Raw genomic sequence first — 26,355 nt, forward strand, 5'->3', positions numbered from 1 at the left:
GGTTAAGAGCTACAGCTGCTAACCAAAAAGTCAGCAGTTTGAGTTCACCAGCCGCTCCTTGGAAACCCTATGGGGCAGTTCTACTCTGTCCTGTAGGGTCGCTATAAGTCAGAATCAACTCGATGGCACCATGTTTGGTTTGGTGTCCTTATAAAACGAGAAGAGACACAGAGACAAACACACAGAGAGAATGCCATGTAAGACAGAGGCAGAAATTGGAGTGACTCATCTACAAGCTAAGGAACAGGTAGGATCTTTGGCTGTCACCAGATGCTAAGAAAGACACATGGAACAGATCCTCCCTCAGAGCCTTCAGAAGTAATCAATCCTGCTGACATCTTGATTTTGGACTTCTGCCTTCCAGAACTGAGAGAGAATAAATGTCTGCTGTTTTAAGCCACGCAGTTTGTGGTGCTTTGTTTCGGCAGCCCTGGGAAACTCACACAGATGAGATGACATATGGTGAGCAGTTAGCGGATGCTGAGCACAGAGTAAAATGCCACACAGACTCTCGCTGGCTCCAGCCACCTTCCTGGGTTCTTTTACGGAAGTCCACAAATATGAAGCCACAATGCGTGCAGTGATGGGAATTACGGGCCATCAACTGGGTAGGAAATACTTTTTCATGTCTCTCCCTCACTTCAAAGCCTCCAATGGCTACATCCCATTAAAATCCCTTGCCCAGAGTCTTAGTTATCTAGTGCTGCTATAACAGAGATACCACAAGTGGGTGGCTTTAATGAACAGAAATCTATTTTCTCAAAGTTTAGGAGGCTAGAAGTCTGAATTCAGGGTGCTGGCTCTAGGGGAAGGCTCTCTGTACACTTGGGGGAAAATCCTGGTCTCAGCTTCTCTTGAATTCTTCTTTTGATCCTTGGAGATCTCCACAGGGTATCTATCTTTCCCCATTTGTTGTGTCTTCTTGCTTCTGTGCCTAATCTGCTCCTTTTATATCTAAAAGTTGATTTGTGAAAGGCACACTCCACACAGATATGGCCTCATTAACATAGCAAAGAGAACCCTATTCTCAAATGGGATTACCTCCACAGGTAGAGGGGTTAGGATTTACAACACATATTTTGGGGGAACACAATTCAACCCATTAATTTTTTTTATTAGGGCTATGTGACCTGGCCTCTGCCCCTTGTTGAGCTAACCTTTCAGCCCTAAACACACCAAGTACATCCCCACCCCACGATTTTGGCATTATGCTCCCCCTGACCCCATACCTTGCTGACACATTAGCTACTTCCTCAGGGAGGTATCCACTGGACACCCTGTGTAGAGCAGCACCCTGTCATGCTATCACATCCAAAGGCCCACGTCTGCGAGCACATTTCCATACGATATATGTCTAGCGCATTAGTTTATTTGTCCATTGTTCATTTCCTTCCTCTAGAATATATAAGCTCCTTGGAAGTAGGAGCTACGTCTCTTGCTTACTTCAAGCCTGAGAGCAGTGCCTAGTACAAAACAAGGCTCAATAAATACTTTTGGAATAAATGAATAAACAAAACTTGTGGGTTTTTTCCTTCGTCTATTGGCTTTAATGAATGTGTGCATCTGTGCATGAAAGAGAGAAAACATATGGAAGATGGGAGAAATAAGGATTAGCATTTTGGTTTAAAGAATAGTATACGACCCCCAAAACTGTTGCCCCGAGATAATATTTAAACCTTAAACCAAAAATATCCACAGAAGTCTTCTTTAGACCAAACAACAACAACAAAAAAACAGTTTAGCTTAATTAGTAAAGAATGTCTACCTTTACTATGATGTGAGCTTTGTGCGCTTTTAAAGAACTATCTACATGGGATCAAATTGGAAATAGCAACTTGAAAGACTGGATAAGAAACTTGAGGGCTGTAAGTTTATGTTAATGGGAAAGGAACAATTTGGAAAAGGAGGGTGAGAACCTGAAGAATGTAGTCAACGTCACTGAGTTGCACACGTAGAAATAGTTGAATCGGTGTATGTTCTGCCATGTATTTTCAACAACAACAAAATGAAATTATTTAAAAAAAGAAAGAAGGATGGCGTGTAGATTTAAATCTTCATGAGAGATGATGCTTTGGTCTTAGAGGCAACGACTGCAGATGAGACTCTGACAATAATGTGTATCTACGGTTAGAACATAAAAGTGAAGCAGCATTTGCACCTTCTAGCAGAGTCTTGAAAACCCATTCCCTCAATTACAGTTAAGGTATTGGCTTGTCTCCATTTGAACACACACATCAGAAGCAGAAATGCAAGCCTGACAGCCTCATATCTAACAGAGGAAAATACCACAGGCCCAGTTACATGCCTTAAACAGGCTCCACTAAAACATTTCAAGCTATTCCTAACCAATGTTAAATTGTCTGAAAAGAAAAAACTCACCCTAGACCACCCAAGACTCTGCTGCTTAAAGTGTCTACCTCCCTACAGAGCCCCTACTTTACCCCACCCTGAACACCAAAAAACAGGGAGGAAAAAAAAGTCCATTGAAGGTGTGTAAGTTCCTTCTGCATAGGATGCTTGCCCACCTGAGCACCCATGAAGCTGCATCAGTCCTCAGGACTCAACCCGTGGGGCAGGACCAGATGCTCGGCCATGCACACAGCTTGCCTGTCTGCCCATCTCCACGCAGGCTCAGGAGACTGGAGAGGAGAGAGGAACACGGCTACAACACACAGCCAACAGGGAAATAATTCACTGGGCTGCAAAGGCAGGGCTTGGGGACAGGCAAGCAGCATCCACTGGCAGCAAGCAGTTCCAACTACTGGGACGAGGTCCAGGCAGGTCCCACACCCCACCTAGGTGCATGGGATGCTGTTTCTCAGGACAGTGCTGCCACCTTTTGGGAACTGAATGCTGGACAAATCTGAGAGTCACCTCCTTCAGTGGGGGAAATGGATTGTCCATTTGACTCTTTGCAAGGCAATCCCGGAGGGAATTCTTCCTGAGCCCCTCCCGTAGTCAGTCCCCCAGTAGCCCCAGGGCAGGACCAGGTGCCTCCATGGGGACAGTGTCCTCAGGTGCAGACCCAGCACAGCTAATGGGAGCCAAAGAAGTTGAAGACAGTAATCAGAGTCACACAGCTAGGAAGCCCGGGTTGGTCTTTCACAAAGCCCCTGCTGGCCACAGCAACCCCCATCACTGCTCTCTCCCTCCCTGGAATCAGGGCACCCTCAGGTTACACCAGGAATATAACCTCCATCTCTAGGTTTGTTTGCAGCTTAACTCTTGTATGGCTCTGCACATTTCTATTATTGTTGTTGGATGCCGTCAAGTCGATTCCTACTCATAGCGACCCCGTGTGAGAGAGTAGAACTGCCCCACAGAGTTTCCTAGCCTGTAATCTTCATGGGAGCTGATCGCCAGGTCTTTTTTCCAGTGGAGAGGCTGGTGGGTTCAAACCACTGACCTTTTGGTTAGCAGCTGAGCACTTTAACCACTGCTCCTTTGTGGATTTCTACACACAGGTAACTAGACCAGTGGCTGGGGACTGGAAGGGAGGGATTATGCCCACATCCTCCAGAAAACTTTTCCAGATTATCCCTGCCAGTCCTGTCCTCCCAACTCACCTCCTGATGGCTAAAGCCATGTGCCCTTTGGAAGGAAGGAAATTCTTCCCTGAGCTGTCTTGGTTTGCTCATCTCTAGCAGAGTTGGCCCCACGAAGAACCACTGAACAATACGCACAGAACGTCTTTGGAAAGAGACACAAGAAACTATTAACAGTGATTGCCTCTTGAGTGGGAAACTAGGTGGTTAGAAGATAAGGGCTGAGAGTCTTTTCACCTTTTCTCTGTTGACTTTTCGACATTTAACCCATGTGACCATGTCACCTATTGAAAAAATTTTTAATTAAAAAAAAAAAGATGCTCTGGACAGACTGTAAGCTCTGGAGGACAGAGTACCCTGCTCCTTTCACATGTGCCAAGCCTTGTGCTACGGGGGCACTGGTGGTTCGGTGGCAGAATTCTCACCTCCCATGCAGAAACCCAGGTCAATTCCCAACCAATGCACCTCAAGTACCTCGGCGCAACCGCTACCTGTCAGTGGAGGCTTACACGTCCCTATGTTGCTGAACAGGTTTCAGTGGTACTTCCAGACTAAGACGGACTAGGAGGAAATGCCTAGGTGATCTACTTCTGAAAATCAGCCAGTGAAAACCCTTTGAAGCACGATAATCTGATGTGCAACCAATCATGGAGCTGGTACAGGACCAGGCAGCATTTCGTTCCACTGTACATGGTGTCTCCACAAGTCAGGGGGAGGGCACACTCTCTCACAGCAGCAGGCCTGTGCTATTCACTCAGTTGGCGGATAAATGAATAATGAGTTACATAAATCCTGTGGTCACAGTTGGACTAAGGCTCCCCCTCCCCAAAGTCCAGCAGGGGTCAATGCCATAGACAGAGAAAAGGGGCAGAAGTTCTCCCACAAGAAAATGCATAGCCAGATGGTCTTAGTCCTCTTCACACATCTTTGTAAGGGCAACCTCTAAAACCCAAGGTCTCTTTCTCTTCCTGAAGGGCAGCGATATGACAGCGTGAACAGGAGGCCACCGAGGCAGAGGCTTAGTACAGTCAGTAGCAAACGGATGCAGCTGGGTGAGGACAAGGGCAGGGGACTACAAACAAATAGGTGAGAGGAGCTCACTTGCCGACCCAGTGGGCTTGCTGAAGCTCCCCCGCCGCCACCTACTCTGTGCTCATCCTACTTCTGTGTAACATAAAGACCTGTAGCCAGACCTCGAGCTGGTCCCCGGCTTCCCTTTTTATCAGCTAGGTTACCCTCTCCCACCTCTGAGCCTCAGTTTGCACACCTGTAAAAGGAGGATTTGCTCTGTGGATTGTGTTTAGTGAGGCCTTGGGTGAAGTGACCCAGAGTATACCCAGCACATGGCAGGTATGCCATAAATATTTCTTTCCTTCCACTATTGGCAGGGAAAGCAGATCAAGATCCCTTCCCAGGCTGGCCAAAGACTACCAGTACTGGTACCAGTTGCCGTTGAGTTGACTCATGGCGACCCCACATGTGTAAGAATAGAACTGTGTGCCATACGGTCTTCAGTGGTGGATTTTTTTGGAAGCAGATCACCGGGTCTTTCTTCCAAGGCACCTCTGAGTAGACTCAAACCTCTAATCTTTCAGTTACCAGCTGGGTCCAATCACCGTTTATACCAACCAGAGACTCTTGGTCAAAGACTATGGCTCCAACTTTCAGGGTGCCTCTTAGGGTGAGCCGCAGCCAGGAAGCGGACCCTCAAAGCAATTAAGGAAACAGCTGCTGGTCATTCACAGCCATAGACACAGAGCAGGAGTTGGCTGGGACAGCAGACTGAGAGCAGGGGGTGCTGGGAAGCAGCTGGCAGTGATGGCGGCAGGGGAAGATGGCTCAGAGCCCAGCCCTGGCTGCTGGGGACCAGGCCGTGTGCCACAGCAGCCTAGCAGGAAGGGAGACTCCACATCTAAAGCATTCATCAGCTCCCCAGGCCCAGCCCTCATGAAGCAGCTTCTTCTCCCAGGCTGAAGTCTTCAATTTCCATTTTTTCTAAGGCTTTGAACACAACCTCAGAGAGAAGAAACCCAGAGAAGACATTTAAAACTCTCACAATATCTAAGAAGAGGGGAGGAGTTTTCTTTCCCAAAGTATAAATGCAGTCCCTACAGGATCCCTGAGTGGTGCAAGCAGTTGAGCGTTCAACTACTAGCTGAAAGGCTGTTGGTTCAAACCCACCCAGAGGAACCTAGGAAGACAGGCCTGGCTATTACAACCTTAAAAACCTTATGGAGCACAGTTCTACTCTGCAACACATGGGGTTGCCATGAGTCGGCAACTAAAAACAACAACAGGATACGTCCAGTAGAGACGGGGGAGGCAGTGCTCTCTCATGCAGACCACCACATTGTCACTCTCTTTCATTCAAGTCCACAAATAATCACTGAGCCCTAGGATGTTCCAGAAGCCCTAGTGGTGCAGTGGTTAAGTGCTTGGCTGCCAACTGAAAGGTCAGCAGTTCAAACCCACCAGCCTCTCCACAAGAGACAGATGTGGCAGCCTGCTTCCATAAAGATCTCAGCTTTGGAAACCCAATGGGGCAGTTCTACTCTGTCCTACAGGGTCACTGGGAGTCGGAATCAACTCCATGGCAATGGGAGGATGCTCCAGGCACTGTGTTCTCAGTGAACAGGACCAGGGCAGTCACTGTCGGCACCATCCTTCTCTCGTATATATAACCTTTTTTTTTATTGTGGTACAAATATATATAACACAACATTGGTCATGTCAACAGTTTTCGCATATACAATTCAGTGACACCAATGACATTCATTATGTTGTGCAACCATCACCATATCCCCTTCCAAATTTTCCATCACCATTGTATGTACAGTCCTTGATAACAAATGTAGAGGAATAGGGCTTCCGATGGAGCTCTGATAAAGCTCTCCAAAGAGTAGGGTACATCACAGCAGAGCTGGGGGAGTCAACTTCTACGGTGTCTGCTGTAGAGCAATTATAAAACTCTAAGAGACTCAAGGGATTACCCAGTTCTGGGATGGAAAACCAGTTTCATTTGAACTATCCCCTCTGATTGATCCGTCCGCAGTGCTGAGTTCCCTGGGTCTAGGCTGGGGCAGTGAGAGCCAAGAAAGCTGTGACTGAGTCATAACGTCTGCGTGGACACAGGAAGGTTTTCAGTTTCCCAGTGCTGCTGTAACCCAATACCACAAGTGGATAGCTTTAAAGAACAATTTATTTTCTCACAATTTAGAATGCTAGAAGTCCAAATTCGGAGCACTGGCTCTAAGGGAAGGCTCTCTTTCTGCTGACTGGGGAAGATCCTTGTCTTAGCTTGTGTAGCCTCTGTGCTTGTTCCTCAGTTCCTTGGTGACATTCATGTGGCACCTATCTCTCCCCTCCTCCCCCCCACCCCCATTATGTTTGCTCCTGTGTCTAATCAGCTTTTTTTATAACTCAGAACTGATTAGGTTTAGGACACACCCTATACTGATATGGTTCATTAACATAACAAAGAAAAAACCCTATCCCAAATGGGATTACACCTACAGGTAAAGGAGTTATTTTGGGGACACATATTTTGGCAGGACACAATTTAATCCATAATAGATGGGGATGGTCCAGCTCACCCTGATCTAATCCAGTCTCTCTGCCCATAGATGGAGAAGGAGCCCCAGGAGGTAACAGACTCGCCTGAGTCACTTGGCGTGTCTGCAGCAGCGCCAAAACCAAGGTGCAAGTCTCTGACTCTCAGTCCACTGCTCTTCCCACCTCACTGTTCTAAGGACAAACAACAGGAGGGAAATGTGTACATGCACTCCAAAGAAACAGCACGGTACTGCCAGCAGTGGTTTCAACATCTCCCCAGAAACAACAGTTGGGAAACTAAAAAGAGCCAAAAGATGGTGGCCGGCCTGCCATTTGCAAGACTAATAAGAATTACTAACCCACAGAAATGGAGATATACACTGATGATTAAGGCTTTAGTATTTTAGGTATTTCTCCCAAAAGGTTTTCATTTATTGACTAAAGCTGCTGTTAAAAGAGAAGCAAACGTGTGCTCACAGACAAGGCGGATAGCAGAAAAATTAGAAAGGCCTTTGAGACTAGGTCCATGCACACTGCCTGTAAATTCCTTGGGTTTGCTCTTCTGACATTTCATCGAGCCAGAAAGTCTGGTTCTCTTTTGAGAGCCAACTGCCTTCAGTCTGGAGAGGTGGCAAACACCCCACCAAGCCTGGAGGAGAGTTTAATTTCTGAAACTGCCTCCTAAAATCCTGAAACCCAGATGCCAGGGCCACTTTCATTGGCCTGTTAACCCCTCCAGGGAGATACCCCTTTAATCCTTTCAAGGTCTGTAATGGAGCCCTGGTGGCACAAAATGGCTAAAGTGCTCAGCTGCTAACCAAAAGGTCAGCAGTTCCACCCACCTGCTGCTCCGTGGGGGAAAAGGCCTGACTGGCAATCTGCTCCCGTAAAGATTACAGCCTAAGAAATCCTAAGGGGCAGTTGTATTCTGTCTTATAGGGTCGATATGAGTCAGAACTGACTCAACAGGACCTAACAAAATAATAAGATCTGTAACCAGGAAACACCATCCTAACAAAAACAACAACAAGGAGGCCTTGTGGCACAACAGTTAATTAAGCACTCAGCTGCTAACTGAAAAGTTAGCAGTTCAAACCCACTGAGCGGCTCTGCGGATGAAAGACCTGGCAATCTGCTCCTGTAAAGATTACCCCCCCAAAAAAAATCCAGTGCCGTCGAGTCAATTCCGACTCATACCGGCCCTATAGGACAGAGTAGAACTGCCCCATAGAGTTTCCAAGGAGCGCCTGGCGGATTCAAACTGCTGACCCTTTGGTTAGCAGCCATAGCACTTTACCACTACGCCACCAGGGTTTCCCTGTAAAGATTACAGCCTAGAAAGTCCTGTGGGCAGTTCTACTCTGTCACGTGGGGATGCGATGAGTCAAAAACTGACTGCACGGCACGCAACAATAACAAGCTCCTTGAGAGGGAAAGGTGTAAAGGAGCACTTGCAATGTCCCCCGCTGTGTCTGTGGGCACTGCACTGGCACTCTGAGCCCAGGAAGGCTCAAACCCTCCTGAGTGTGGTGCCATTACAAGTTCCCTACCCCCCCCCAATCTTGGTTCAGATTTGGGAGACTTGTGCTAGAGGAGGAAGCTGGGGACAGGATCAGCCTTGTGGATGAATCAGGCTTTACCTTGAGCCAATCCTGGTAACTCCACTGTTCCTATCAGGGCCCGGGTGAGGAACGAGCATCCACTGCAATTCTGACCATTGACACCTGAGGAAAAGTCTGTTGGGAGTTTCTGGGAAGAATTTTCTCCTCAAATGGAGGTGTAAGCAGTCTGAAAAAGCTACATACTGTTTGCTTCCAACTATATGACATTCTGGAAAAGGCAAAACTATAGAAACCATGAAAAGATCAGTGGTTGCCAGGGGCTCAGGGGGAGGGGGAGGGATAAACAGATGGAACACAGGGCCTTTTTAGGGCAGTGAAACTATTCTGCATGATGTTATAATGGTGGACACATGGCATTATGTATTCGTCAAAACACACATAGCTGTACGACACAAATTGTGAACCCTCATGTAAACGATGGACCTTAGTTAATGATGACGTATCGATACTGGCTCCTCAGTGGTAACAAAGGTACCACACTATGGAAGATGTTAAGAGGAGAAACAGCGTGCAGAGCGGAGACAGGGTATATGGGAACTCTCTGTACTTTCTGTACAATTTTCCTGTAAACCTAAAACTGCCCTGAAAAATAAAGCCAAGCCAGTTGCCAACAAGTTGATTCCGACTCATGGCGGCCCCATGTGTGAGAGTAGAACTGTGCTCAAGAGGGTTTTCAATGGCTGTTTTTTCCAAAGTAGATCACCAGGATTTTCTTCTTTTGGTTAGCAGCAGAGTGCATTAACCAAACAACAACAACGAAAAAGAGGCACAAAGTAGACATTTCTGTCTCAGGGCCTGGTTGTCTGCACTGTGGCACCCACTTGGACATCAAGAGGAGAACTAGTTCCCAGGACAAACAACTGTGGAAGCCGCCACGGTGGCATTCACAGAGCTGCCGAATTAACCAGCCGCCACTAAGCACTCAATTAACCGTGGTTCACCCTACCGTGGGGCTTTTTCTTATGTGAGGTAATAACAAATTTTTTTTGCCACTAAAGGCACCCTAACTGGAAGGTGAATTCTTATCACCCTTATTTCACAGAAGGGCAGGAAGCACAGAAAGTATAAGCCAATGAACCAAGGATGTACCGCTAGTAAGTGTGCAATGAGAATGACCTGCACCTGACCATCTTCCATCTCCCTCCTTGACTTCCCCGGCCTGCATACAGAAGGTATAGGTGTTGTTAACTAACAAGCAGCCTTTCTGATCAACCTCCTTTGACAGCTTCTAAGAGGCTGACAGCAGATGCTCTCTGAAACCAAACTAGCTGATTGCTCAGCACCAACCAACACTCTCCATTTCTACCATAAAAGAAACTTCCCCGCACATTAGAGGTGCTTAACCTGCAGTCAGCGACAGGAAATCTCTAGAAACCTGAGCCACTGTGCCCTGGGGCCTCCACTTTCAACACACTGAGGAAACACCCTGCTGTCTCTCACTAGGCTGTGGTGAAGTCGATTTAAGGATTGTAAACTGCCTGCAAAATAAAATTGGAATAGAAAGCTAACTGCTCATTATTAGCCAATGCATCAGCCCCCGACACCCCAACATACACTGTGACTTCACCACCTCTGCCTCCATTATGGCCTATAGTACCTTATCTTACCTGCATACAATGATGCACAGAGAGGAAAAAATGGCCAAGCAATTAACAGACTTTGAACCTTTTAGACAGAGTAATTAATTAACTGCCTCCAGTTTGTGAGATGCCAAAACCAAAAACCAAACCCAGTGCCATCGAGTCGATTCCGACTCACAGCGACCCTATAGGACAGAGTAGAACTGCCCCATAGAGTTTCCAAGGAGTGCCTGGCAGATTCGAACTGCCGACCTCTTGGTTAGCAGCTGTAGCACTTAACCACTACGCCACCAGGGTTTCCTTATATGAGATGCAGCAGGCCTGAAAGATAGTGCACCAAAGGAAGCTGCTGCAGAGAGCGGTGAATCCATGCAGGAGCCCTCGACACATTTTTCTCATTCCAAGATCGGCGCCTCAACACCTGGCGTGGAAAAACTAAGTGTTTTGCGGAGTCAGGCCTGGGCTTAAATCCCGAGTCCAGGCAAGCTAATTAATTTCTGAGCTTCAGGCTCCTCAGACGCAAAATGAAGACAAACCAATTATCTTTTTCAACCAAACAGAGCTTAATATGCTGCAGGCACTCTGCCAGACCCAATGGTGACTAGAGAGGCACATTTCAGGGGTCAGAGACACAGAATCAGGCAGTTACAGTATCATCTGCAGTACATAGTGGGTACTGTCCCAATGGGGAAATTGTGGGACAGCAATGTGGCAGAATTGACTAGACAGCAACAGGTTTGGTTTGGGTTTTTTGGTGGCTTCCTGAAGGAAGTGGGGTTAAAGAATAATTAGGAATTGGTCAGGTGGAGCAGGGTGAGTGGGTCTGTGTGTGTCCTTGTGTGTGGACAGGAGGAATGGAACAGCCTCTAGACAAGGCTTGGAGGTAAAAAAGAGCTTGGTGCACTAATCCCAGGAACTGAAATAAGTTCACGGGACTGGCCTGGAGAGTGTGAGGGGACAGTGATGCCAGATAAGGCTGGAGAGCTTAAGTGGAAGCTTGTCAGCCAGAAGGGATGGGGTGTCACCCTAGGAAAATGGCAAGCACGCACGGCTGTGAGCACGACACTGATGTGATCAGAATGGCTGTTGCGCGGAGAATCACTTGGAAGGGGCGAGGCTGGGTGCAGGGATAAGAGCCAGGAACTGTGAGCACTATGAATGTTCAGGTAAGACAGGGTGTAGGCCTCTGCCAGAGAAATGGTTGTGAGGATGGGGCAAGTGAACCCAAACCAGTTGCCATCAAGCCAACTCTGACTCATGGAGACTCCATGTGTGTCAGAGAGGAACTGTGCTCCATTGGGTTTTCAGCAGCTGATTTTTCAAAGGTAGATTGCCAAACCTTTCTTCCAAGGAGCCTCCAGATAGATTCAAACGGCCAATCTTTTGGTTAGCAGCTCAGCACATTAGGCATTTGCAGCACCCAAGGACTAAGTGAACAGAAAAGACTGGTATTTAAGAGGTGCAAGCAGGAGAAAAGGCAAGGGAGGAGGAGGAGCCACGTCTGATACTCAGATTTCTGGCTGAGGCAACTGGACTTAAACCTCACCACCTTGAGGAGGGAGTCGGGCAGAGAATTGGGTTGAGAGAGATGAGAAGTTTGGTGCTGGGAGAGTCCCTGTGTGGGACACTGTATGGACAGAGCCCACATAGAGTACACGTTTCTTTGCCTGAATTCTAACTCCTGACTCAATCCAGACAACCCAATTTTGTATATTGCATCCTGTCAATTCTAAGGCACTTTTTTTTCCCCCACATTTTAACATCTGTGAAATCAGGATGTTTTAAAATTGATGGTCGACATGGTTTTTAATTGGCAGTGTTTTTTTCTTAGTGGAACCTGAAATGAAGCTGCATTTTACAATGGATGCATCTTAGATTTGATGAACTGTGAAAATTCTATCAATTTTAAAAGAAAATAGTACTTGAATGTCTTAAATCCCACCTAATTCTTTTGGCTGTTTTTGTCGTTGTTAGGTGCTGTTGAATCAGTTCCGACTCATAGCAAACCTACGTACAACAGAATGAAACACTGCCTGGTCCAGCACCATCCTCACAATCTTTGTTAGGCTTGAGCCCATTGTTGCAGCCACTGTGTCAATCCATCTCATTGAGAGTCTTCCTCTTTTTGCTGACCCTCTACGAAGCATAATGTCCTTCTCCAGGGACGGATTCCTCCTGACAACATGTCCAAAGTATGTGAGACACAGTCTCACCATCCTTGCTTCCAAAGAGCATTCTGGTTGTACTTCTTCCAAGACAGATTTGTTTGTTCTTTTGACAGTCCATTGTATGTTCAATAATCTTCATCAACACCACACATTCTTCTGGCAGTCCATGGTATATTCAATAATCTTCACCAACACCACAATTCAAAGGCGTAAATTCTTCTTGGGTCTTCCTTGTTCATTGTCCAGCTTTTGCATGCATGTGAGGTGATTGAAAACACCATGGTTTGGGTCAGGTGCACCTTAGTCCTCAAGGTGACATTTTTGCTTTTTAAGACTTTAAAGAGGTCTTTTGCAGCGAATTTGCCCCATGCAATACATCTTTGGTTTCCTAACAGCTGCTTCCATAGGCACTGATTATGGATCCAAGTAAAATGAAATCTTCGACAACTCTACAGAGTCGCTATGAGTCGGAATCAACTCAGTGGCATTGGGTTTGGTTTTTATCACGATGTTGCTTATTGGTCCTGTTGTGAGGATTTTTGTTTTCTTTATGTTGAGGTGTAATCCATACTGAAGGCTGTAGTCTTTGATCTTCATTAAATTGTTAATGAGTCTTCCTCTAATCCTGATGTTGAGTTCTTCCTCATATAGCCCAGCTTCTCGGATTAGTTGCTCAGCATACAGATTGAATAAGTATGAGAAAAAGATACAACCTTGATGTACACCTTCCCTGACTTTAAACCATGTAGTATATCCTTGGTCTGTTTGAACAACTGCCTCTTGGTCTATGTACAGGTTCCTCATGAGCACGATGAAGTGTCCTGGAATTCCCATTTTTCACAATGTTATCCATAATTAGTTATGATCCACACAGTCAAATGCCTTTGTATAGTCAATAAAACATAGGTAAACATCTTTCCGGTATTCTCTGCTTTCAGTCAAGAGCAATGATATCCCTTGTTTCACATCATCTTCTGAATCCAGCTAGAATTTCTTGCAGTTCTCTGTCGATGTACTGCTGCAACCATTTTTGAATGATCTTCAGCAAAATTTTACTTGTGTGTGATATTAATGATATTGTTCGATAATTTCCACATTCTGTTGGATCATCTTTCTTTAGAATGGGTACAAATCTGGAACTCTTCCAGTCTATTGGCAAGGTAGCTGTCTTCCAAATTTCTTGGCATAGATGAGTGAGTGGTTCCAGTGCTGAATCCGTTTGTTGAAACATCTAAATTGGTATTCCGTCAATTCCCACAGCCTTGTTTTTCACCAGTGCCGTCAGTGAAGTTTGGACTTCTTCCTTCAGTACTGTCAGTTCTTGATTATATGCTGCCTCCTGAAGTGGTTGAACATCGACCAATTCTTTTTGGTACAGTGACTCTGTGTATTCCTTCCATCTTTTTTTTGATGTTTCCTGCAATGTTCAGTATTTTCCCTGTGGAATCCTACAATATTGCAAATCAAGGCTTGAATTTTTAGTTCAGTTCTTTCAGCTTGAGAAATGCCAAGCGTGTTCTTCTTCCCTTTTGGTTTTCTAACTCCAGGTCTTTGCACTTTTCATGATAATACATTACTTTGTCTTCTCAAGCCTTCCTTTGAAACCTTCTGTTTAGTTGTTACTTCATCATTTTTTCCTTTCACTTTAGCTACTCTACATTCAAGAGCAAGTTTCAGAGTATCTTCTGACATCCATTTTGGTCTTTTCTTTCTTTCCTGTGTGGTGCAATGAGTTACTTAATATGGCTCTTCCAGCCATAGTCTTTGTGACTCCCACAAAATGATTGGGTGGGACCATGCAAATAAGGTATATGGAACCTGTGATGGTTACAACTTGGCTAGGCCAAATTACTTAATATGGCTCTTCTAGCCATAGTCTTTGTGACTCCCACAAAATGATTGGGTGGGACCATGCAAATAAAGTATATGGAACTTGTGATTGTTACAACTTAGCTAGGCCACAACTCCCAGTATTTTGTAACTGTCCTCCATTTTTGTGATCTGATGTAACTGTCCTCCATTTTATGGTATTGTATGTGTTATAAATCCTAAACCTCAGGATTAGGATGGGATGTATTTTGAGTCACACCTTTACTAAAGGGCATGACACAAATCATCACCTTACTCAAGTCACACCCTTGCTCAAGTAAGGGGAGTTTCTCTGAAAAAGTTATCTCTCTCACTCTGGATCTTGCATCTGGTTTGTCATTATCTGACCTCCGGTTATTGGAGCTTGAGCCAGCAGCCATCTGGGCCAGTGGCCCCATGGGACAGCGGTCTATCATCAGACCTGATTTACCAGCTTCCACAGCCTTGTGAGCCAGTAGTCTGTTGTCTTGCCTGCCAATTTGGGTTCGTTGGCCCCTGCGGCCACATGAGTCAGGAGAAGTCTATGCCTGACCCATGGATTTGGGACTTGCCAGCCTCTACAACTACACAAGTCATTTCCTGGATACGTTTGTGAGTTCTTTGACACATTGCAACAAATTACAGAACCCAAAGACAGGAAGGAAAGTACTGAGGGGAGGGAGAGTAGTTGATGTTAGAAATGATGGAGTGGTACAGCAGTTTGGAAAATTGGATATTTGGGACATCTTTAACCTCTGCCTCATAGGAACTGGCTTTGTGCTGATCCTTATAAAAGAAATGATTCATTTAGCTTGGAAGAAGTGAGCATCAAAATTGCTACATGTCAGAAACTCCAAAAGTTTTACATCATTTTGGTTCTGAACCTCTGCATCTCTCTACCCCGAGCACCGAACACTCAGTCACACCTCTGGACGTGTAAGTCACAGCTCTGACCTTTCCCAGGTTTGGTAGCCAGGCCCTACTTAGAACTATTGATAATAGCAATCATTATCGAAGTATTAACAATAATGGCTACCTTTAATGAGAACTTGCCATGTGGCAGGTGCTAGTCCAGAAGCTTTATTTAGATTGTCTCATTGAATTGTCACAGAAGCGCCTTGGTAACACAACTCCCACTTGGCTAATGAGGTCCTGGGCAGTGAAGGCAGAGCGAGATGGCTCCTGAGTCTTGATTTGAAGAAGAAAGTCTTTTCTTAAGGGGATAGGAACCATATTAGTGTTTATTATATTATTCCTTACACCTTCTATATATTTAAAATATTCCATAACTATTTTTAATTATAAAAAATGAGTCTGTTTATCATGTCGTTTGATTATTATCATTATCCATTTACAAATGGCAAATATCTTGTTACATTTATATTTACCACAATTTTTAAAAAGAAACATGATTAATAATTGATATCATTAAACTGTACACCTGAAAAATGCTGAATTGGCATATGTTGTGTTATATATATATTTTTATAACAATAATTTTTTTAAAAAGAGACTCAAGTTTACCACCCTGCAATGGGCCTACAAATACCCCTACCTTTTTTAATGCCTGGAGATAGAAAACAAAAAGGGAAGAAGACGCTTAGCATTTCTCAAGCTGAAAGAACTAAAGAAAAAATTCAAGCCTTGAGCTGCAATACTGAAGGATTCTACACGGAAAACATTAAATAACACAGAAAGCATCAAAAGAAGATGGAAGGAATACACAGAGTCACTATATGAAAAAGAATTGGTCCACATTCAGCCATTTCAGGGGGTAACATATGATCAGGAACCACTGGTACTAAAGGAAGAAGTCCAAGCTGCACTGAAGGCATCGGTGAAAAACAAGGCTCCAGGAATTGAGGGAACACCAACTGAGATGTTTCAACAAATGGATGCAGCACTGAAGTGCTCATTCCTCTATGTCAAGAAACTTGGAAGACAGCTACCTAGCCAACCGACTGGAAGAGATCCATATTTATGCCTATTGCCAAGAAAGGTGATCCAACCGAATGCAGAAATTATCAAACAATATCATTAATATCATATGCAATCAAAATTTTGCTGAAGATTATTCAAAAGTGGCTCCAGCAGTATATGGACAGGGAATTGCCAAGGCATTCGACTGTGTGAATCATAACAAATTATGCATAACATTGCGGTGAATGGGAATTCCAGAACACTTAATTGTGCTCATGAGGAATCTGTACATGGATCAAGAGGCAGTCGTTCGAACAGAACAAGGGGATACTGCATGGTCTAAAGTCAGTAAAGTTGTGTGTTAGGGTTGTATCCTTTCATCATACCTATTCAATCTGTATGCTGAGCAAATAATTCAGTAGATGGACTATATGAAGAACAGGGCATCAGGATTAGAGGAAGACTCATTAACAACCTGCAGTATGCAGATGACACAACCTTGCTTGCTGAATGTGACAGGGACTTGAAGCACTTGCTGGTGAAGATCAAAGACCACAGCCTTCAGTATGGATCACACCTCAACATAAAGAAAATAAAAATCCTCACAACTGGACCAATAAGCAACATCATGATAAAAGGAAAAAAAAAAAAATTGAGGTTGTCAAGGATTTCATTTTACTTGGATCCACAATCAACAGCCACGGAAGCAGCAGTCAAGAAATCAAAAGACGCATTGCATTGGGCAAATCTGCTGCAAAAGATCTCTATAAAGTGTTCAAAAGCAAAAATATCACTTTAAGGACTAAGATGCACCTGACCCAAGCCATAGTGTTTTCAATCGCCTCATATGCATGCAAAAGTTGGACAACGAATAAGGAAGACCGAAGAAGAATTGATGCCTTTGAACTGTGGTATTGGCGAAGAATATTGAATATACTATGGACTGCCAAAAGAACGAACAAATCTGTCTTGGAAGAAGTACAACCAGAATACTCCTTGGAAGCAAGGAAAGCGAGGCTGTGTCTCACATACTTTGGACATGTTGTCAGGAGGGATCAGTCCCTGGAGAAGGACATCATGCTTGGTAAAGTAGAGGGTCAGCAAAAAAAAGCAAGACCCTTAACGAAATGGATTGACACAGTGGCTGCAACAATGGGCTCAAGCATAACAGCAATTGTGAGGATGGTGCAGGGCCGGGCAATGTTTCTTTCTGTTGTGTATATGGTTGCTATGAGTCGGAACTGACTTAACAGCACCTAACAACAAGAACAACCACTGCCAAGAGAATGGTGTGAAGAGGCACTGCCTGCCTCCCCACCCCAAACCTCAGGATTCCTTTACCTGGCTTATTTTGACCACTTCAAGCCTGCCCCTGAAGGAGAGACAAAGAAAAAAGAATACGTGAAAGGATCAGGTTCAGGAAACTCTTATTCTCCAAGTATATGTGGCCAGAGGTCTTCAAATTGTTAGGCACCACCTCTGTTTATTAAAAATAATGATGCCAGCACTGAGCAGAGCAAGGAGACAAATGGAATGATTTTCAAAATCTCTGCAAGCCACAGGGAAATTTATCAAGTAGAAAGGAAGACCAGTTCAAACTTTACTGCACTTTTTGTTTTTTTTCCTGAAGAAATGGGCCCTCAAATCCCTCCCTTTGAGAAATTCCTAAATAAGAGTTGATGGCATGTTGAAAGAGTACTCAAGAGAGTCCTTTAGAAAGGTCAAACATGGGCCATAAGAAAAAGCAGTATTTCGTAAAATTTCCTTTGTGTAAAATTTATAGAATTTGGGGGTATTTAGAAGTATTAGGACTTACAGCATAATTTTACAATATTTAAAGTATTTTAAATAATTTTATCATTGCCATACCACTGGTTTCATGATGTATTATATTCATGTACAGTGAAACCTGTGAGAGCTGGAATGCAAAGGGACTGCCTTGTTTCTCTGGGTCTCAAAAGTTTTCCCACCTTTTTGACAGGGAACAGTCTTACCACTCTTCTATTACTAGAAAATATTTGAGTTTTCCTTCTCTGATAGGTTTCCATCTTACACAGGTTCTGGCTTTCGCAGATTTTACTGTAATTCATTTGATTTAGAATTCTTAATGAAGAACAGAACTTCTCATTATCATCTATAAATAGAAAATTTGCTTTACAATACTGCAGAAAATCAGAGTGACACCTGTCTTTATGATAACACCCACCTCAACTCTCAAATAGCCAGGAAAGCACAAAATGGCCCTGTCTCTGGATATTAGCTGGCACCAAGCCCAGGAGTCAAGGAGAAGGAGCTCATGTGTGTACTTCAGAGTCCACTCACTTCTAGACAGATTATCTAGTCCAACTATCTCAGCTGTTAGCAGGGGAAACCGAGGCCAAGGGCTGAAGCGACTTACTACGTCCTCATAAATTGTTTACCAGGAATAAACTTCCCCAGATCCTAGAAGATTAGAAGCAATAAATGGTTGGCTGAAGTAGGAACATGGCTGTTATACTTAAAAAAAAAACAGTGACAAATGCCAGGTGACGATGAAGATGAGACAGAAAAACTAAAAAGTTTATTACAAAATAATAAGGGAGGTTGAGAACAAAGCATGAATCTGAGTCATTACAAAAGGTCTAACTAAGTTTTTTATTCTCCATTAAAAAGTAAATAAAAAAAAGTACGTGCTATCTCTCAGAAGGTTTCCATCAAGAATTTTTCAGATAAACATAAAGTTCTCATTCAGGGCGGTAAGATCCAGGTCTTGGAAAGCTCATTCCTATGGAATGTCTTCTTGCCCAGCAATGCTAGAGAGATGTCATATATGCACACACACTTGCTTTTTCACAGATAGATGATGTTTGTTTTTGAGATTTACACACATTTCACAAACAATAAGACTTAATACTCTGAATTCTGAGGGCTAAAAAAACTTGTATAGAAATGGCAACTTATCTAAATTACCTGAAATAAAAATGACTGACTGCAAATGAGTCCTCAAGAACACACAGTACTGAAGCATCACTAATCATCGCTCCCAAGGCCACCAATGTATATAAAACGGCACCATATCAGTTCCCGTGATGTTGTGGGAGTCCAAAGATAGGAGACAGTATGAATAAGGCTATGAATAAGTATTATTCCGGTGAGAAATAACACGAATGATCTTATATGATGTCCATCCCAGGTTTGGGAGTCTTCCCTTCCCTCCCCTCACTTACAACTCACCTTTAGTAACAGAACAAAGAAGGGGTTGCTCTGTGATAACACCCCTCTTTGGTTTCTAGGCTTAAATTCATTATCATGCTCCTGGTGTTGCCCCTTCCCCCAATCACCTCCACAATTAATAGGATTTCTGGAGAGTCTTCCCAGGTGATCTCATCCCTGTGTCTGGGGTCCAGGTGAGCAGGATCTCATCCCTGTGTCTGCTCAGGACAGTGCACACTCCACAACACACCAGGTATCCTCAATGGGGGCTAAGATTCATGCCTCTGTCTTTAAATTCTGTGGTACAATTTTAACCACTTTTACCTCAGCCAGTTTCTTTTCTTCACACTCACTTTAAGCGTGACTTAGAGGAAAGAACAGGAGCTTTGGAGCCAGAAAAACCTGGGAAGAAGCCCAGTTCCAGCACCCAGATTGAGCTATGTGGCTGTGAACAAGTTATTTCTCCTTCCTGAGCCTTAGTTCCCTCAAGTGTAAAAGCAGTTGGGCGTATAGGATAAATGAGATGATATACATAAAGTGACTGGCACAGAGTATGTGCTCAGCGGATGCGCCTCCCCCCAGCCCCCATTTCCCCACTTGTGTCTATCGGCTCTAGCCTCTCTCTCTTCGGAATGTTTTCTCAAGTCACTACACACTGATCTCTCCCCATATGCTTCCTCTTGGCAGTATCTTCTATACCCGAATCATGAAGAGTATTTGAAAATCCTTTATCAGGAAACGTGGTTACAGAGCATTGCCAAACTGTGGTTCTTGAAATAGCAATAAGAAGACTGCAAGATAGGCCTGGGCTAGAGACGGCCATCTGAAGACTGAGAAGACAGAGGAGGCCCCTGGACTCTCTCAGCCCTCCTGTCTCCCTCACCCAGTAGAAAGGGCTGCAAACAAAAATAAAAGATGCTGTGAAAATTTCACTTTAGATAAACAACACCGACTTTTCTAGTATGTCCCAAGTATTGCAGCAGAGAAGGAAAGACTGAGGCTACCAGAGAAAGGTGCCAAAGAAACCTGGTGCCACCAGAGAAAGCTTCAAGTTCTCTGACAGAGAAAGGAAACTCCTGCTGAAGTCAGAACTCAGTGTAGTCTGGAGTTCTGGAAAGTGCCAGGAGGCTAAAGAGGCAATCAAACTATGTCCATGGTCTTACAACTCCACGAAGTGTCAGAGGTTACTGGAGAGGTGAAAGGGTTTAAGACCACAGTGGCCCAGTGGTGTTCTCAATCTGTCTACCCAATGCTTGATACATGAGTTTTATGTTATTTTTTACTCATTAATTTCTTTTCCTCTTTTCCCCATTAATTTTTAAACATAATTTCACATAATCCTAAGACTGTTGGGAAAGAGGCGATAAGCCACCCATACTAAATACAAGGGAATTCTCTGAATTTATTTGGATTTGAATTTTCTGTTTTAAAAAAAGAGGGGTGGTTAAATGACATATGAAAACACACATATGTTACCGCACAAACTCTTGTCAGGATTGTTGCAATAACCTCCAAATTAGACTCCCTGCTTCCGCCCATTCAATCTTTTCTCAACCCAGCAGCCAGGATGATCCTTCTAAAAAGCAAGTTAGATATGCCACTTTCCTGCTCAAAATCTCCCTCTGGCCCCCCATCTCACTCCGAGTAAGAGTTAAAGTTCTTCCAGTGACCTCTAAGGTCCTTTGTGACCTGGCTGCCTACTCACTGTCCCCTCTGACCTTACCTCCTCCCGCTCTTCCCCAGGCTTACTTTGCGCTAGCCATAGTGGCCTGTGCCCACAACGTTCTTGCTCAGGATATCCCCACGTTCCTCCCCTCCCCTCCGTCGTGTCTTTGCTCTAATACAACTTCTCCTTAATGCTTCTCTGACCACGCTTTTAAAAAACATAGTCCCCACTCCTTTAGCCTGACCTCTCCCTGTTCCCTGCCATATTTTTCTCCACACACCTGGTCCCCGTCAACATACTATATATTTTGCATAGTTGTATACTTTCTGTGTTGCTCCATGAGAATGTAAGGCAGAAATTTTGTTTACTGCAGCATCCCAGTGCAAAGAACATGGCACACAGTAGGCACTCAGTAAAACTAGTTATTGAATATTGAATAAGCATAAGATAAAAATATTGATGAGTTATATGGAAGAAAGCCTTGGTGAACTGCTTCTGTAAAGATTACTGTCAAGAAAACCCTACGGAGCAGTTCTACTCGGTAACACATGGGGTCGTCAGGAGTTGGGGCCAACTTACAGCAGGTAACAACAACATAGAACAGACTAGGGTAAAATGTACTTGCTGAAACCCAAACACATAAATAAATGTGTGGTTTTCCACTGAAGCCCTTCACTTGTTTTCTTCTTTTCCTAATCAGAAAGTTATAAAGAGCTGGAGGGCATTGTAATTTTCCTACTTCTGGGATTAATATTAAAAAATGCAGGACAGAGCATTTTCACTATGGACATTTTTTATAAGTCATACAGAGTCCCCAGGTGGTGTAAATGGTTAATGTGCTCAGCCATTAACTGAAAAGCTGGAGTTTTGAGTCTTTCCCGAGGTGCCTCAGAAAAAAGGCCTGGTGATCTATTTCCAAAAAATCAGTCACTGAAAACTCTATGGAGAACAACGTCACAAAAGCAAGAGTTGGTACTGCCATTTCTTCCGTCCCCGGTCTCTGCACCTTTTGCAGAGCCTCCAGCAGCGCCGTGCTGGGGCCGCGCATCCATGAGTTTTCCACCTCTGTGGTTCCCAGGAGCCATTATAAGAAGGGCCCAGGGAAGGATTTGCTATTTTCAGTGGAAAACAAGTGTTGTTTACTAATTATCATGATTTTATACTTTGAATCTGGGTTTGCTGCATGTTTCTTTATACTAAGACACCAACCACTTAAAAAATAAGGATGTTTAAGTTCATCCGTGAAACGGGTAAGAAGACAAGCATATTAAAAAGTGCAATCTTTGAAAAATGGATCAAACTCTGTTGAACTCATATACCATAGTGGATATGTTGGCAGATAAACTTATTACACGGGGGGAAAAACCTACAGAGTACAGCTCTGCTCTGACATACATGGGGTCAGCATGAGTTGGAACTGACAAGCGGTGGTTACGATTGATAAAAGTACATCTTTGTCTGAAGTAATGTCCTTTTAAAGTGCTTCCCAAGTAGCCCCTCTTAGGCTACGAACAGGCAAGAAATTTCAGATTAAAGGCATGCTCCCCATAAAGTTTCAGCACAGAGGACATTCAGTAAATATTTGTTGATTGGCAAATTTCCCACCTGTCTCCCTTTTAACAAAGGTCCAACTCAACAACCTTTAAATGTGAGATGTGTCAGAATCCAAAATGCCAAACAGAATTCTCATTACCTCTCAACAGAGTCTCGGATGAGCTGCTGCAAGTCCACCTCCTGCTTCCTCAGGGTTCCAAATGAAGACTGACTCTCCACGAGGCCTCTGCCTCCAATATTCAGTTTGACCTTCCCAAGCACCGTCTTGATGGTCCCACTCACATGATTTTCAAACTTGCTCTCGTATTTCACGAAGTCCGACTCCACAACCACTGGAATGAACGAGACGTGTAGAGGAATTGGATGACAAGCTGGACACCTCTGAGCCTTGGGTCACCTAGTTTCCCAATCCCGTAGAGACGCTTGGGGAACATGGGGCTTGTGTTCAAAATGGAAAGGTGGCAGTCATGCTGTGTGCATGTGTCAAAAGAAAATGGGGCCACCACTTCCGTGAGCTGACTGAGAGCACGGGACAAATTGGTGGCCTGGGGCTCACTGGGTACACTTTTGTTTTGTTTTATTCCAATATATATTAGAATTTTTTTATATTAGGAAGGTACACGAAACATATGTGTACAGTTTAATGAAAAATTTTAAAGTGAACACCCATGTAACCATTATTCAGGTCAAGAAACAAGGTGACCATTGAAAAGGAACTACAGTGAAACCTGTGAGAGCCGGAACGCAACAGGACTGCCTTCTTTTTCCAGGTCGCACATGTTCTCTGCCTTTGACAAGGTGCAGTCTTACCACTTTTCTACTGCTTGTTTTAGTGGAAAATATTTGAATTTTCCTTCTCTGACAGGTTTCTGCCTTACACAGAAACCTGTCAGAGATTTTACTATATATGAGTAAAATCTTTTTTCACAGATTTTACTATATATGAGAAAGATGGTTAAGCAGAGAGAAAATAGCAGCCCCTGCCCCACGGACCACCTTACTCAGCATCTGGCAGGGCTGCCCCAGCCTGGCCCTGGGGCATCTTCTCTCCCCACCCACTAGTCTTGTGAAACATTCCCCTGGCCTTCATTACCATCTCCTTGCACACAAGTTCCTTCTTGTATTCATTCTTTCCATATGTGACCTCTGCCTGGTCATTTAATTCTTTATCATGCAATTCTCTATCTTTGCCTTCCTGATAACGTCTGTGGACTTGCCCTCCCTTCTTCCCTCCAACACCATCCTGTAGTACATAAGCTCCCAAACTCTCTCCACCCTTCTTTCCTGGCTTCCCAGGTACTAAGGAATACTCTGCTTCCCCGCCCCCCACCTAGGAACTCTCATGCCCCTCCTCTGGCCATATTCAAGTGATTGCTATCAGATTGTCTTCAAGATTTGCCCTTTTTATCTGGACCCCAAAGATAAATTTCTGATAATCTCATACCTGAACTGCAGCCTTTTCACATGACTCCAGGTTTCTACTTTTCTCATGTTTAATCTAACCACATACCATCATAAAAGTACTCTTAATTAGTCATCGTCCTTCAGTAAGGAGTCAGCTAGGAACTCCATACTGAGGCTCTCTCATTTCTTTGATCAAAGGCTCTCCTTGGCTCCCGGTTGCACTTCATATGGGATTCAAATGCACCTGATTTGAATCTGAAAGGCTTCTTTCCATCTACTCAGTGCCTCCTCTCCCTTCCTCCCCTCCACACCTTTATTTCTTTCTCTCCAGTCAGGAAAACTCACTCCTCAACCAGGATTAATGAGACTTAATCGCCATTCATTACCTTTAGAGTTTACAAAGCAAGGAGCCATCTCCCCACCACTACCAAAAAAAAAAAGCTTTAAAAATGCCTCAATTCAAAATCTATTCCTAGTAATATTCACTGACTATAAACACTTTCAGAAATGCTTTTGGAGGCAAGCTAGAGTAATTGTCAAGAGTACAAGATCATACCCTCCCATGAGATGGATTGGCTTGGTGGCTACAACAATGAGCTCAAACATACCAAAGATTGTTAGGATGGTACAGGACTGGACAATGTTTCATTCTGTTATGCATAGGTCATCATAAGTTGGAGTCAACTCAAAGGCAAGTAATAACAACAACAACAATAATATTACTAAATACAACCAGAATGATCCTCAGAAACATGAACAGTGCAACTTGGGCTCACTTACTTTGGACACATCACCAGCAAAGGCCAAACGCTAGAAAAGGAAAATACAGAGAGCAGGGCAGTCCCTCAAACTGGTCCAAAAATGGCTAGAGAGAATGGGGAAAAGAGATGAACTTAGAGTTTTTATTGTGGTTAGGGAATGTGACTAGGGTGAAGGTTCTAGTGTATAGATTGGGGCTTGAATTGTTTGTTTGGTAAAGAAGAGGGTCAACGAAAATGAGGGAAACCCTCAATGTGATAGACTGGCACAATAGACACAGTGAACTCAAACATCAAAGATCATGAAGATGGCACAGGATTGGACAACATTTTGTTCTGTTATGCATAAGGTCACCATGAGTGGGAACTGACTTGATAGCAGCTAACAACGACTACAGTATTACTAGCTGAGACCTTGGGTAGCATTTGTCTCCCTGAAACACAGGTTTCTCATATGTAACTTGAGGGTAATTAATAACTCCTCCCTGGTGGAGTCTCTTGCAAGTTGATATATGCAAAACATGTACTACAGAGCCCAGCACATAGCAAGTGCTCAATCTAGCCACTGGGTTTAGGCCAGGACAACATTATTGTCTGACAAGCAGGACAGTCCCAGGTTCAACAAAGTACTAGCCAGACAGAGATTCTACTTTCAGGAATACAGCCATGGTTGCATCCAGGCTTCTTACCACCTGTGGAAACTGTCCCCAAGGCTGACCTCACAGCAGGTGGGGACAATCAAGAGTTTGGCTGTGCACTTTGAAAAGCCAGCCTAAAAGGATGTCATCTGTGCACACTTTCGTGTCAAGTCTCATCTGCTGGTGGTGGAAGAGAGTAACTGAGGGCACTGCCATGCTATATCTGGGATTGCCAACGATCAAACAACACCCTCAAACTCCACATCTCTGGGCAACACAAACACACTGAGGTATTGTGTGTGCCAGAAAATAATGAAGCTGAAGCATCTGCTCAGCAGGCAAGGAAGTGACATCATGCTGTCCTCTCATCACAGCCCTAATGCCAATAGGAAACAGGATCAGGGGAGAGCGTTGGCCTCTCATGATTAGAACACCTAGGGCTTCTCCATCCGTAGTGACTGTGACTAGCCTCATTGATCTTTTAGGATACCTTGAAAGAGGCACTTTGGTAGCACGGAGCAGTTTCAGCACTTAGGGGGTCCATGGTCTATTTGGTGAGTGATTTTTGTCTTGACCCTGCTAACGTTTAGTCATCTTGCCACTCAACGGCAGTTCTACCAGAAATAAAGGACAATAAAATTAATATCAATTCATTTTCCCATTGTTTGGCAGCTCTGATAATGAGCCTGGCTGAAGAGAGCACTGGCAGGAATGCCTGTCTGCAACAGAGTTTGGGGGATTATCTGTAAACTCAAATTATCACCTGGATCGCTCTTCCCCTTTAATACAGATGCTGTCAGAATTAGAGACCTGAAGACCTGAAAGAGGACTCAGACATCATTTAGTCCAATAATTAAGAATTGATTATACTTTCATATATCACCATGTTCCAAGAAGTAACACGGCAA

General features: G+C 44.1%; 2 protein-coding genes across 5 annotated transcripts in view; one reads left to right on the forward strand and one right to left on the reverse strand.

Annotated features, from left to right (window-relative positions):
• Positions 1-26,355, reverse strand: part of GSDME (gasdermin E) — a 78,758-nt gene that overhangs the window by 37,482 nt on the left and 14,921 nt on the right. For all 4 annotated transcript variants that reach the window (XM_064290085.1, XM_064290086.1, XM_064290084.1 and 1 more), the window contains exon 4: positions 22,787-22,979. In XM_064290085.1, coding sequence (XP_064146155.1) covers positions 22,787-22,979 — 193 coding nt within the window. The remainder of the gene's footprint in view (positions 1-22,786; positions 22,980-26,355) is intronic.
• On the forward strand, positions 21,935-22,425 carry LOC111749713 (cytochrome c oxidase subunit 7C, mitochondrial-like). Its single transcript, XM_064290087.1, has one exon. It carries the CDS (start codon positions 22,035-22,037, stop codon positions 22,314-22,316), a length of 282 nt encoding a protein of 93 aa, XP_064146157.1. The 5' UTR covers positions 21,935-22,034; the 3' UTR covers positions 22,317-22,425.

The sequence above is a fragment of the Loxodonta africana genome, chromosome 8 (genome assembly GCF_030014295.1).
Source record: "Loxodonta africana isolate mLoxAfr1 chromosome 8, mLoxAfr1.hap2, whole genome shotgun sequence".
NCBI classification, from domain to species: domain Eukaryota; kingdom Metazoa; phylum Chordata; class Mammalia; order Proboscidea; family Elephantidae; genus Loxodonta; species Loxodonta africana.

Coding starts and splice junctions, on each gene's coding strand:
- LOC111749713 (XM_064290087.1), top strand. CDS start 22,035: ATGGAGAACAACGTCACAAAAGCAAGAGTTGGTACTGCCATTTCTTCC.